Source organism: Sander lucioperca, chromosome 4, assembly GCF_008315115.2.
Source record: "Sander lucioperca isolate FBNREF2018 chromosome 4, SLUC_FBN_1.2, whole genome shotgun sequence".
Classification (NCBI taxonomy): Eukaryota; Metazoa; Chordata; class Actinopteri; order Perciformes; family Percidae; genus Sander; species Sander lucioperca.
This window is the reverse complement of record NC_050176.1, coordinates 19,636,796-19,650,541: the sequence shown is the minus strand read 5'-3', so window position 1 is coordinate 19,650,541 and position 13,746 is coordinate 19,636,796. Positions and strand designations below refer to the sequence as shown.

General features: G+C 42.6%; 1 protein-coding gene across 1 annotated transcript in view; it reads right to left on the bottom strand.

The window, feature by feature from the left end:
- LOC116057223 (voltage-dependent T-type calcium channel subunit alpha-1H-like) overlaps window positions 1–13,746 on the bottom strand; it is a 55,884-nt gene that overhangs the window by 13,524 nt on the left and 28,614 nt on the right. The window contains exons 15-31 of the mRNA XM_031309616.2: window positions 12,834–12,921; window positions 12,400–12,587; window positions 10,873–11,172; window positions 10,421–10,521; window positions 10,075–10,198; window positions 8,661–8,729; window positions 8,304–8,488; window positions 8,058–8,184; window positions 6,675–6,800; window positions 6,495–6,584; window positions 5,712–5,904; window positions 3,440–3,591; window positions 3,219–3,328; window positions 2,895–3,028; window positions 2,680–2,750; window positions 542–620; window positions 107–228 (exon numbers count right to left, since the gene is read on the bottom strand). Of these exons, the coding sequence (XP_031165476.1) occupies window positions 107–228; window positions 542–620; window positions 2,680–2,750; window positions 2,895–3,028; window positions 3,219–3,328; window positions 3,440–3,591; window positions 5,712–5,904; window positions 6,495–6,584; window positions 6,675–6,800; window positions 8,058–8,184; window positions 8,304–8,488; window positions 8,661–8,729; window positions 10,075–10,198; window positions 10,421–10,521; window positions 10,873–11,172; window positions 12,400–12,587; window positions 12,834–12,921 (2,259 nt within the window). The remainder of the gene's footprint in view (window positions 1–106; window positions 229–541; window positions 621–2,679; window positions 2,751–2,894; window positions 3,029–3,218; window positions 3,329–3,439; window positions 3,592–5,711; window positions 5,905–6,494; window positions 6,585–6,674; window positions 6,801–8,057; window positions 8,185–8,303; window positions 8,489–8,660; window positions 8,730–10,074; window positions 10,199–10,420; window positions 10,522–10,872; window positions 11,173–12,399; window positions 12,588–12,833; window positions 12,922–13,746) is intronic.

Sequence of the window (13,746 nt, the reverse complement as noted above, 5' to 3'; positions counted from 1 at the left end):
GCTTTGAGACACACACACATATGCACAGACACAAACATGGACTTTCTTGTCTATTCATCTCCTTAAACACTACTCCCACACAGCAGAGGAGAGGAAGAGAAATAACCTTCATAATCCCATTCCAGTTGTCCCCGGTCGACACCCTGAAGAGTGTGAGGAAAGCCATGCCGAAGTTGTCAAAGGTAGCATGGCGACTAAGACCCTCACATGGGTTCTCATCTGAACACTCTGAAAGAGGATGAAAAGAGGAAAGGAGTATTAGAGGCAGTAAGTGTGAGAGAGGAAGGCGAGGGGAGAGAAGAAAAAGAATTGTGTGTAGATCACACATTATTAACACTGAATCTAAATTGACATAATTAATGTATGTAACAAAAAAATGTATGCATGTTACGTAATCCACAGAAATATCACCAGAGTCAGCTGAGGCACACACTCTCACACACACATACATCTGTGCGTCCACATTGATTTTTATGCATGCACACACTCACGTGCTCGCACATGCACACATGCATGCACGTACACGCACATACACACTAACCCAGTTTTCCAAAGAGCTCAACTCCCAGAGCTGCATAGATGAAGAACAGCAACATGAAGAGCAGACCCAGATTCCCCACCTAGACAGACATATTACACGCACACACACAGATATATACAGTGTATGATACACAGAAAAAAGACATGTACAGTACATCGAGAGAGACGAAAACATGCAAACAGATAGAAAGAAGCCATAGACCGAGACTGCTAAGCTTTATTGCATTGATGTTTACGACATCTTAAAAAAAAACATATTAGGAGCCATCATGATACCTGGAGCTGAATCATACCTCAGATTTCAGTTTAAGAAACAGAGGTGCACTTTCATAGCCTGGATCCAGTCCTCATGAACCACAAACTCACCTGTTTATTCTAATTACAAAGCAATTAACAGGGACTTGGCTTGTCTTCCCCCATAGTGGGAGGTGTGGAGATGTCTGATTAAATGACGGATAAACCGTTTGATGAAGTGCACTCGGACACCACTGCACCTGGGTTCAATCCCCAGCCGTGATCTGTCACTTCAAAGACAACTGGCATTATTTGTGAGTGGGAAGGCAGTGAAGAATAATGGTAGATGGACATTGGATCTAAGAGTGATAATGTGAACCCTGTGTGCTGTGATTTGAAATTTGAAAGGAAAAATTAAAATGGATATAATTTAGCTGTATTTCAGAGCAGGATCACAAACAGTTTACAAGTGTCTACTTGCCCTACCTGTTTTCATTTATTGTGGCCCACCTTCTCTTCCCCTTCCTCCTTACTCTCTGATTTCTGGCAGGGTCCCCTGGGGGTCCACTGAGCCCAGGAGCTGTGGTAGATCCTTCCTGAAGCCTTACCCCACACCAAAGCGCACCATCCTTTATCACCATTCTCACCAATTACTTTTCACACATTTCAGTCTCAGAGTCACACTAGCGGCTGTAGGTATGTCACTAAGCTAACATGCTCACTTGCTATGTTCACCATCTTAGTGTGGCTCATTAGCATGCTAAAATTTGATTATTAGCACTAAACACAAAGTACAGCGGAGGCTGATGAGAAGGTGATTAGTTTTTGGTCATAAACCAAAGTGTTGGTAAAATTAATTTTTTTACCTAATGATGGTGCTAGATGAAAAAGTCAGGGGATCACAGAAGTTATTACAATTCATCCTGAGGAGGTCAAGGATGTGTTTAGGAAATTCCATGGCAATCCAACCAATAGTTGTGGACAAATATCTAACCTCATGGTGGCGCTAGGGGAAAAGTCAGGGGGTCACTATAGTGACTAGGCTTCATCCTCTGGGGGTCGTGAATATCTGCACAAAATGTCATGATAATCCATCCAATAGTTGAGATATTTCAGTGTGGACCAACATTGCCATCCCTGGAGCCAAGCTGACAGTTACATGTGCATCTCAGTTAATGGATTACTCCTTGCTTGTGAATGTCTCGTTTAGACCAACAATAGCACTGCGTCAAAAAAAACTGCATCCTGAATAAGACAGGTGCCATCGTACAAAAAAAATTAAATAAATCAGGCCTCATAAATCACTTTTGCCGCAACGCAGAGCAATGTCATCCGGAAATGCTCTACTTTGGCCAATCAGATACAGTATGTTGCATTATCCCTACCTGGTGAAATATTTAGCTAATTTTACTCTTTACTTCGCAGAAATACTGCTGATGTGACAACTTGACAGAGTTTTACAGTCCTGCCTCAAAGGCGTATAAATTACTGTATGGTGTCTTTGTGATGATAAGCTTTCAGACTGGACTTTCTGGTTCATATTTATCTCCTCACAGACACCCAGCAGCAAAACAATAGCACCAAAGCAGCTGTGAAGTTATGTGCCATAAAGTTATGATTGAACTGGTGATTTATCAGCCACACTGACACATTTAAGGATCAGCCATTAGCCTTTAGCTAAACATAAGGATGTCATTATGCTTGTTTGGTGGTTATTTGGTGTCACTGAACAGTGTGTTGGTGGAATCTTAGTAAATCATGTAGTGGGGTAGTCAGTGCCAGCCCCGATGAATCGCTGAATAAAACAAGCTGTCTGCAATTGTTCAGATCTGGAAACCAGGCTCGCAGTTAAAGAGACAGCTATTTCATAGAGAGATATTTCACAGCATCAGTGCTGCCTCTTACCTGAGGCAGAGCTTGCATCACTGTGTCCAACAGAGCTCTCATTCCTGTCGCCATCTTCAACAGCTTCAACACTGAAACATTGTAATGTGTCAGCTCTCATCAGCCACATATCATCGTGTTTGTGTGTGTATCTTTTTGTGTTTGTGTCACTGTGTGTGTGTGTGTGTGTGTGTGTGTGTGTGTGTGTGTGTGTGTGTGTGTGTGTGTGTGTGTACCTCTTGTTATTCTTAGGACTCGCATGATGCGTATGATGGTGGGGTTGATGGGGAGGGAAGCATTCATCTCTATTTCCTCCAGTGTGATTCCCATGATGGACAACAACACAATGGCCAGGTCCAACTGGTTCCATCTTGACACACACACACACACACACACACACACACACACACACACACACACACACACACACACCGACACACACACACACACACACACACACACACACACACACACACACACACACACACACAATTTCAGTTTCTCTAAGGAGGAAGCTGTATGTTTGTGAGTGTCTTTGTATTGATGTGGGAGCTTGATACCTCTCTTTGAAAAAGCGGCGCAGGCCAAAGGCGATCAGTTTAAGAATGGCTTCAATGACAAAAACCACCGTGAAGACGTAATTGCAGTACTTCAGTATTTCCTCGAAGTACTGCGGGCCACAAAGACAGACACTTTAAAAAAACAACACTGTAGCTGTACTGTACCACAGCTTCATTACTATGGTTCTAGGACAGGTGGTAGAAGGTGTTGCCATGGTTACCCGAGGCTGTTTGTAGTGCTCCATGCTCATGGTGAGGAGGTTTGTGAAGATGATGATGGTGATGAAGAGATCCAGGTAGTGGCTGGTGCAAAAGGTGTGGATGGATCGACGCAATGGGGAGTACTCAGCGTAATATGGCTTCTCCTGGGCCCCTGCGTTTGACACACACACACACACACACACACACACACACACACACACACACACACACACACACACACACACACACACACACATACGGTCATTAAAATGCTTCTGAAAGAAAAATATAATATGGGCTATGAAGTCACTGATGAAGTGGGTGCCAAGTGGCGAACTGCTGTGTGTGTAAGTGTGCACGTGTGTGTGTACAGACTAAAAAGTGCCACCTCAGGAATTCAACCCTATCCATCACGCACACACACACATTGCATGACACCTCAAGGTGTCTTTGGGCAGAAACCATTGCTGTCTGCTGCCAGACAGTTAACTGACTAAGAGGAAAGCACTACTAGAGATTACACTGCAGAGAGAAAAGGATGGAGATAGACAGAAATGAGGTAGAGGGAGAAAGTGTGTGCAGTAGAAGTGTTTATCTGAACATAATATGGGCAGAAATTATGCATGTACTCATACAGTATGTATGCAGTAAAGGTTTATTGTATGTATGTGTAATGTTACAGCTATGACAATTGGCGAGAAGTATGTGGACGCCCCTGTCTCATTTGGTCTAGCGATGTATTCCTGGTTTGTGCTAGGCCCCTTAGTTCAAACAGTTGGTTCCCTGTTGGGGAATAATGTATATTTTAAAAATCCTGCAAGGGGAAATTACATTTTCTTTCAAAGACAGTTTAGACAATAGTGTGCTTCCAACTTTGTTGTTTTGCTAATTGGCTATTTGCTAGTAGTCATGAAAACTTTGTTTCAAGTACCAATGCACAAATACTTACCAAAACGTGCTTCCGCAGATTAGATGTGGAGTTATTGAATGCTGCCATTTCAGTTACCTTTGGCAGGCACATCTGTCATTGCATGATGATATTATTGGCCCTCTTGAATTCAAATGAAAAACAGTCTTTCAAACGTGGCCAAGGATTTTTGTCGTTTTGGGCAGCAGAATTCGATGTTTCAGCTAGCATTTTCTACTGAAATAGTCTCTGAACCGTCATCGCTCGCCTGATCCACCTCCATCTCGTTCTCAATCTCCTACAGAAAGACTTGGCGCCTGGTAGGCAGCCTAGATGCTGATCATTCGTCACTGTAGTGGTTTCGGGCACCATTTTTTTTTCTTCCTTTGGGTTTTCGTTAGTCTAAGTTTTTTTTTTTTACTCAGTAACGGATGGGATTTGTAATGTAGCGAAATACACTACTTCACTCAAAACGTAATCAAGTACATTTTAAATTACCGATTTTAAAAACTACTTGAAAAATACAAAATACACAACAAAACTACTCAATACAGTGACATGAGTAAATGTATTTCATTACTTTCCACCTCTGACAGTTTGGGGAAGTGCCTTTCCTTTTTGAATGTGACAATATCCTGGTACATAAAGCAAGCCTCACTTCACTAAGACCTTACTAATCCTAGAGGTCCATAAATGAATGGTTTTCCAGGTTGGTGTGGTAGAACTAGACTGGCCTGCACTGCACAGAGCCCACCAAATTTGGGATGAACTGGAACGCTAACTGCACTGCCATATCGCCCAACATCAGTGTCAGATCTCAGTAATCCTGGATGTCTACTGGATGAAGCTTCACTTCGCATTCTGTTTGCACCAGGGCTCTATCACGTTTCAAATGTCCATTGGAAGCATTTGACAGGAGAGTCTTAATTTGTCCGTTCTTTAGCAGCCTTTCCAATATAGTTTCAAGCAGTTTGACTTATATGTTTTTGTGTTTTACAAGCATAATGATTTCGCAACTGATTCGTGATCAATGTGGTTACAGAGAGTTTGTGGCTGAACTTTAATTTTGTGTTTTAAATACTATACACAACTAGCCATCTTAGGTCCAGCGGACATTGGCACACCAGTTACAATGGCAAAGGATCATGAATTAATTGGACACTGTAAGTAATGCTCCTGTGCATGAATGGAAGCAAATACCTAAATCTTGTGGGAAGCCTTCCTAGAAGATTTGAGGCAGTTGTAGCAGCATATTAATGCCAATGGTTTTGGAACAACATATATAACGATTACATATAGGGGGAAGTGTTTAGGGGTCCACATACTGTTGGCCATACTGTATGTCTCTCATTTCCTGTACTCCCTTTCCCCTCCCATTGTCTTACTTCTCCTCCTCTTCTCCAACCGTTTCTGTCGTTTCTCCTCCCTCACACGCGCCTCCTCTTCCTCCTGCTGCTGGCGACACTTGTGAAAGTTTTCCACAACCACGCCCACAAACATGTTGAGCACAAAGAAGCTGACGATGAGGAGGAACGAGATGAAAAACAGCAGCATCCAAGGGTTGTTGTTTCTTATTGGCTGCAGAGAAACAGATAGAGAAAATGGAAGAAGGGAGGAGGAGGACAGGTAGCATGGGGACAAAAAGCCAAAAAGAGAAGAGTGATGAAAAAGGGGGAGGAGTGGTGGAGAGGAAGAAGGTGGAGTGGTGGAAAGAAGTGGAAGGAGAGAGCATAAACAAGAAGACAATGTAAATCCTGAGTCAGCACTGAAACTGCTAGCACTGTCAACTCACATCTATTCATCCATCTGCCTTTTTTCTTTTCTTACACCTTCCTTCCCTCCTGAACTATTTCCCCTTTTTGCTTGAAACAAACAAGATGAAATGGTTCCTGAGACTGACACAAAACAAAACAGATGTCAAAACACAGTGATGTACAATATACACTAGCTGAATGGTTCCTATGTCTTCCTGATATACATTTTTTTACTTCCCACAACCAGTCTCTTTGTATGTCGTAATGTATGTGTGTGTGTGTGTGTGTGTGTGTGTGTGTGTGTGTGTGTGTGTGTGTGTGTGTGTGTGTGTGTGTGTGTGTGCGCGCGCGTGCATGCGTGTTTCTGTGTGTGTGTGTGTGTGTGTGTGTGTGTGTGTGTCTGTGTGTGTTCACCTGCTGGTCCACTGCGACAGCATCCAGGCCGTCATACATGATGCTGACCCAGCCGTCTTTACATGACAGCACAAACAGTGACATCAGGGCCTGGAAGAGTGAGACGCATATAAATCAGTGGCATGCTGTCACTCCGTTTGTAAGACCAGGTGTCAGTGTGTGTACGTGTGTGTGACAAACCTGTCCCAGGTTGTCAAAGTTGTATTTCCGTCGAACCCAGCGGTATCCTGCTTCCAGACACTGGGTTTTATTGGTGATGTTACTCACATCGAGCCCGTCACAGTGGTAGAACTTCCCTTTAAACAGCTGCATTCACAGACAGATGTGTGCACACAGATAAACACATACAAGAACACTGTAATCTCCAGGTAATGTAAACAAAGCTTTACAGAGTGAGATAAGGTTGATGTATTACTGTACAGTAAATTACTCAGTGAGCGCCTACAGTCCTACTGTACTGTATGTTGCAGCTAAGATATCAAAGTACCATCTGGTCCGGTCTGATTCACAGTCATTACACACTCCAGCAAGAAGTGTTCTCATCACGAGATAATTCAGTGGAAGTGTGTGTTTGAGCGATATATGCCTATGTTAATATCAGCTTCAGCATTCCTCAAGCATCATTTCCTGTGCAAGCATTCATTTGAATATTTGCAGGAATATTTGCAAAAATGGAAACTAGCAAAAACTGTAAAGTAGAGCTTACAGAAGGCCCTTACATTGAACGGCTTTAAGTATCAAAATACCATTGAAAAGAATATTTTTAAAACCTTTTTGGCTTGTGACCCCATAAAATGAAGTGATGTGGATGTGAGTTACAAGCAGTTCAACCAAAGAGCATTTTTCCCTCTGCTTTTTTCCTTTGAAGGATCTTTGAAGGATTTCGAAGCTAAAGAGATGAAACTATGCAGTATTTCACAAGAAACAAAAAGCAATTACTAGTCAAAGGTAGTAATAAAATTATGTATTTTTTTCTTTCTCACACCTTAAGTTATTTGGGACCCCATGGAGGGTCCCTGTTTTTACAACGTGATAATCTTATCAATACATCCTTTTATATCCTGTACAACTGGGTACGTTTTTATTTGTTTTGAATATTAAAAAACTGATCAAACTGTCTAAAATGAATAAATAACTAAATCAATTCATTAATTATAATAACATTAATAATACAGAAATTCAGGTGAAAATCTAATTTTAAAAAAACAGCAGCAGAATCCCTCCCAGAATCCCTCTGTAGTTGTGTTTTTAATTACTTCCAGGGACTCTGGTGCATAATCAGCAGCTCATTTGCATTTCCTCCCAATTTCCCTCTCCACTTTTTATTACCTGAAGCATTTTCTGATGCTGAGATGTGCCTCGTTAATTTTAAACCACGGTGATCAGTGTGTTCTTGCAGCAGGAAAGACAATAAGCTTTGGATGTTTGGGCACATAAAACCAGGTAAAAAAAATAAAAAGTATTTTTCAGTGCAAAGAAAAAGAAAAAAAAGAAAAAATATATAATAAGGGTCAACTTCAACCAAGAGGGGATGAATAGGGAATATACAGTATAAACGTTTACCTGGACTCCCAGAATTCCAAACACGATGAAAAAAGCACAGCAGATGAGGACAATATTCCCAATGGGCCTGAGAGATGTGATCAGAGTCTCCACCACCAGTTTCAGACCAGGAGCCCGACTTATCACCCTGTGTATCACACACACACACACACACACACACACACACACACACACACACACATGCTACATGAGTACACCAGATGTAATTATTGGAGTTAACAAAAAGAGAAAGTACAGTACTCCTACCTGAGTGGTCGCAGTGTGCGAAGCAGACGAAGCACACGGAGGATGCCTAAGATTCGATTACCACCTGTTGACGCGATGGAGACCAGGATGTCCACCATTGACACAAACACCAGCAGTCCGTCTAAGATATTCCAACTGCTTTGCAGGTACACTCCATTTCCAAAGTACAGGCCCATAGCTACCACCTTAACACATACACGCACACAGATCCAGAACAATTACTGAAATAATAAAATAATATGAAGTGTAAAATGAGACTGAAAGCAATTCTGATCCCCACTCAGGAAGAAAATTGCCCTTTTATAAGTAAGATGAGAAAATGACTTTGGAGTGAAGTGCTCATCTTGTTGTGGTTACCTTGATCATCATTTCACCCACGAAGATCACAGTGAAGATGTAATTGGACACACTGAGGAAAACCCGCTCCTGTCACAAACACACACACACACACACACACACACACACACATATGTGTGAGTGTGCAGACACATATTCATAAATTTAAGGGTTTTGTGTCCCAGTAGCTTTTAATCAGGACTCTAACTGCAACGTGTTACATAATGAGCCCGGAAAAAAATCCATTACGACTGTACTAGGAATATAATAAAAACATACTGAGAACAGAGTGAGAACAGAAAACAAAGACTCCCAAATTGCTGTTACATCAGCAACAAGCATGTGAACTACTCTGTAAACGACATAACTGATGGAGGGAGACGACTTTGGCAAAGGGTATCTGTATGAGAGTGTGTGTGTGTGTGTGTGTGTGTGTGTGTGTGTGTGTGTGTGTGTGTGTGTGTGTGTGTGTGTGTGTGTGTTGTACTTCTATCTTTGTGGGGACTGATATTGAGTTTTAAGTGAGACTGGTCCTCACTTTTTTGCAGGGCTGTTTGAGGTTTAGACTGCATGTTAGCGTTAAGCCCCTAACACACTAACCCGATGGCCGACTGTTGGCAGAAAAGGCCGTCAGACTGATCAGTCGGCTCCCCGAGGTCCAAAAAGTGTCTCAGAACACACCGAAGCGACGCCGACTTGAGCGTGTAATACGTCTCCATAACAGCAGGCGGCGCTAATCTGTATTGTCGTCCAAAAAATTAAAACCGGCAGCTGATTGGACGAATGCGTCACGTGGGTCTGGCTGCTCCCGGATTTTTCAACCAGGCATAATGGTGGCTCGTTCAGAATATGATCTCATATTTTACGAAGATAGTTCACCGAAACATGTTTCTGAAAACATTTTAAGCGAGAAATAGGCCATACATTTGCTGAATCTGTCTTCATTTCAGATCGACAAAGGTCAGTTTAAAAGATTTTCGTCAGATTTTGAGAGGCTTAGTCACGCTCATCCTGCTCGTCATTTCCGGGTTAGCACTCCACCAATCAGATTGGTAATGGGAGACCGACTGCCTGCCCTCCGACGCAACAAGTCAGGTCGGCCAAAATGAAGGCTGACAGCTCCTCTGACTAACGTCAGAAGGCCGATTATCGGGTTGGTGTGTCACTGCCTTTAAGGTTAGAATTAAATTCAGTTTAAGGCCAGGTATGTTTATTTGTATTCCACCTTTCAGACACAGTGCTTTACATTAGGAATACAAAAATAACATTTAAAAAGATGGATGCAATAAGAAGGAAATAATATTAATGAAATACAAGGAATACAGTTTCAGTGCAAAATAACAACCATTAGATTTAGGTTAAATCGCTAGGGAATGCAATATGTCCCATGAATATACTGTCTGTGTGTGTGTGTGTGTGTGTGTGTGTGCGCTACCATGCTGTTGGGCTGTATGTCAGGTCTCTCCAGTGCAATGGTGATACAATTAAGGAAGATGAAGAGGAGGATGACATGATCAAACAGCTTGTGACCTATGACCTTCTGACACCACAACCTGAGCCTGAAAAGAGAAACAGAGAGGTGATCACACATCACTGCATTTGTCAACAACAACAAGGTGTTTGTTTTCACCTGGCCAGCTTTAATTAATAAAAGTGAACATAGTATTACTAAGCCTTGGCTGTAACCTTCACACTTCAACTTACTCAAAGGGTATCTGTATGAAAGTGTGTGTGTGTGTGTGTGTGTGTATGCATGCGTGCGCGTGCGCGTGTGTATTTACCGGTTGTGTGGAGCGAACAGATAGAGAGACCACTCTTCATGCTCCAGGCACCACTGAGGCTCATACGGCTTCAGAATCTTCTTCAGCTTCTTACATAAACTCTGGAAGGAACACACACACACAAATGTGCATGCTATTAAATGAGAATGACTTTTTTTGGTGGTGTAAGTTTCTTTTTTCATTATGTAAGCTCATTATATGACCAAACTCATTTTCAAACATGTTCCCAATATTTCCCCCACCCTGCTCGTAATTGAAATTCAGCTAATTAAATGTGTACCAAGGTTGGAATTTATGCTTTCGCAAGATAATTAGCGTCACCTTTTGAACTGTTTAACAAGTTCTTTTATTACTGGAAATGACAGAAGGAGGACACCATGAAAATGCCTTTTCCTCATGCCTATATCATGAACCACTTAAACAGACAATAACATAAATGCAGAGAGCTGCACCTCCTCAATTTCTTCCTCATCCTGATCGCTGTGGCAGTGTGTGGTCAGCGGAGCATCGTTAGATGGGTGAAAGGTGGTGCCATTGCAGTCTGGCGAGTGGAGCATGGGCACCTGCAGGTACTCAGGCTGATCCAGAGACTGCTCCCTGCTGCTGCAGTTGGAGCTTGTGTGTGTGTCGGACAGCAGGGACTCCATCTCTCCCGACTGGCTCTTCCTGTGGAGGCTCGGGGCTCGGCCGATGCTGGTCCAGCTGGAGCGGCGGCTCTCCGGCCCGCTGTCCCACGGAGCCTGTGAAGGCAACTTCGAACAACAGGAACAACTGCTTGGATTTCTGACTGATTTAAGTACAAATAACATTTAATTCTTAACAGATTAAAGGTACCCTGTGGAAGTTTTGGAGCAAACACCAGCCTGCACATGAGAACAAACACAATGGGCTTTCTGATTAATTGAAATACGATCTCAATTCAAGCCTCTATGTGATCTAATTTTGTGCCGTGTTTGTATTAGCGAGATTTGCGAGATTTGTTGCATCAAAACAAACTCTCCTAATTTGTGTCAAAGCTGGATCAATGACAAGGGAGCGTTACTCCACGTGGCAAACTGTGCACATAAATAGGGGGGACGAGGACATTAAATGTGTGAGAGACAGAGGAGTAAAATGCGATGAATGATAAAAGCTTTTTAGAGAACAAAAACACTGTGCTTGTACCGGGGGGAAAAAAGGTGCAGTGCTGTGTGAATTCAAAAAAGGAGATGACAGTCAAAAGCACCTACGTTACTTGTTAAATGTAACAAAAAGGCCAGAAAAACTTCAGTGGAAAATCCCCATCACCAATCACTCAAACATCCACAGCTGGAGAGAACACCATCACTGACAGCAGCGTGCTACCAATTAACAGGCAGAAATGATCGAAAAGAGCTTTACTCTGCAGTGCACAGGTTACACTCTCTGTCAGGCATCAAAAACCACATTTCTCTCCTGTGATGATTCTGACACACCACATGATCAGAGCTGATAGTAACTCCGCTTGGATCCACTCGGGTATTAGACATATTGACACACAGACCCGAGACATGAGTAAATAGAACAGGCCGGCGGAAAAATGCTGGTTGCAAGATGTTTGGCTTTGCAAATGTTTTTCATGAGAAAGGAAATGCATTCAAGTCATTTGTTAGGTCTTAACAATGCCCACGATGGGTTTTGTTAACAAACACTGAATGTAAGCAAACAAAACTCATCAGGTACCTTTAATAGAAGTCTTTAAGATGTTACTTTTTCTCATTTGGATTATAAAACTCTGTTGTTATTGTAGCTTTTTAACTTGTGCAAAACAATCACAAATCCCTAGTTTTATAGTTTAGACACTCGTCTTCCTAATCATATTTAAAGTACAGCACGACCTGGCTTTATCTCCTTTTTGAATATATTACATCATTTTCAGTTTGAGTGCTTCTGTAAATCAACTTTATTACTGATATTTAATGTGGGCATAGTAGAAGTAGAAGCAGGTGTCCAAGGCTCACCGGTGACCTCTGCTCAAGGCTGTGGATGTCCATGGAAACACCACTGGCCCGCCGTGATTGGCTGCAGTTTATGGTGGGCGTGGCTGCAGTATGTGTGATGACCGGCAGAGGAGGAGGAGGGTGGGGCATGGAGGCTTTTGGGTTCAGGAGACCGTTGGGGCTCAGCATCATGGCCTGGATCTTGAGCTCTGCACACACACAAACAGATGCAAACATTTTTGTTAAAGGATAATTCCAGGTTATTAATACTCTGGACTTATTTTCGCAGTTTTGGCCCAAAGGTCCCAGAGAAAATTTGAGGACATGTAGTGCAGTTTACATTTTGTAATTTAAGGATACACATTGTGAAGTTTTCAAATAAAGATACCAAAATTGTTTCGTCATCGTCGTTATGTGTATGTTTCCAGTTCTAACTTAATCTAGAGAGATTGTACCTGCAGCATACAGCTCTCTCAACTTCTCCTCATCCTCGAAAGAGAGCGATTGTCTCTCGTCATCTGTCTCCGATCTGTTGGCATCACCCTAAAAACACAGACACACACACATCACTGGGATCCCCACTATCATCCTCGTCTTCGTCATCATCACCTTCCCTTTTCTTTACTTTTGATTGTTGACTGTTGTAAAAGTGGAAAATATGAGCAAGTTGAGAGGGAAAGACAAAGACAAAGAGCGGGAGGAGGGAGGCAGACGGATGAAGGGGATCTCCAGTGTTCTCTAGTTGAGTTATGTGCATGGCTTTGGCTGCGATCTCCTGTAGTCACGCCAATAAAGCTTTACTGAATTTAATTAAAAATCACGCCAGAAAGATGGAGGCAGACGGCTTTGGCAAAGGGTATCTGTATGAGAGTGTGTGTGTGTGTGTGTGTGTGTTCTGTATGAATGTGTGTGTGTGTGTGTGTGTGTGTGTGTGTGTGTGTGTGTGTGTGTGTAAAAGAGAGAGAGAGAGAGAGAGAGAGAGAGAGAGAGAGAGAGAGAGAGAGAGAGAGAGAGAGGAAGTATTCTCTGATGCTGGAGATAAAAGATGAAAACTAAACAACAAAAGCTCACCAGCTGTGAATGGCAGGCGATATCAAACACATCCTACCCCGGAGAGGGGTGTATGCGTGCGTGCGTGTGTGCATGCGTGTGTGTGTGTGTGCGTGTGTGTGTGTGTGTGTGTGTGTGTGTGTGTGTGTGTGTGTGTGTCAGTGAGAAAGACAGACAAGGGGATAGAAAGAGAGAGAGAGGGAGATAGAGGAAGGGAGGACAACTGAGAAAGAACAAGAAAAAAGAGTGATAGATAAAGAGACAGAGGGAGAAACCACACAGGCAGGATGGTGGAGATTATTCTCTTGTAGGCAGCTT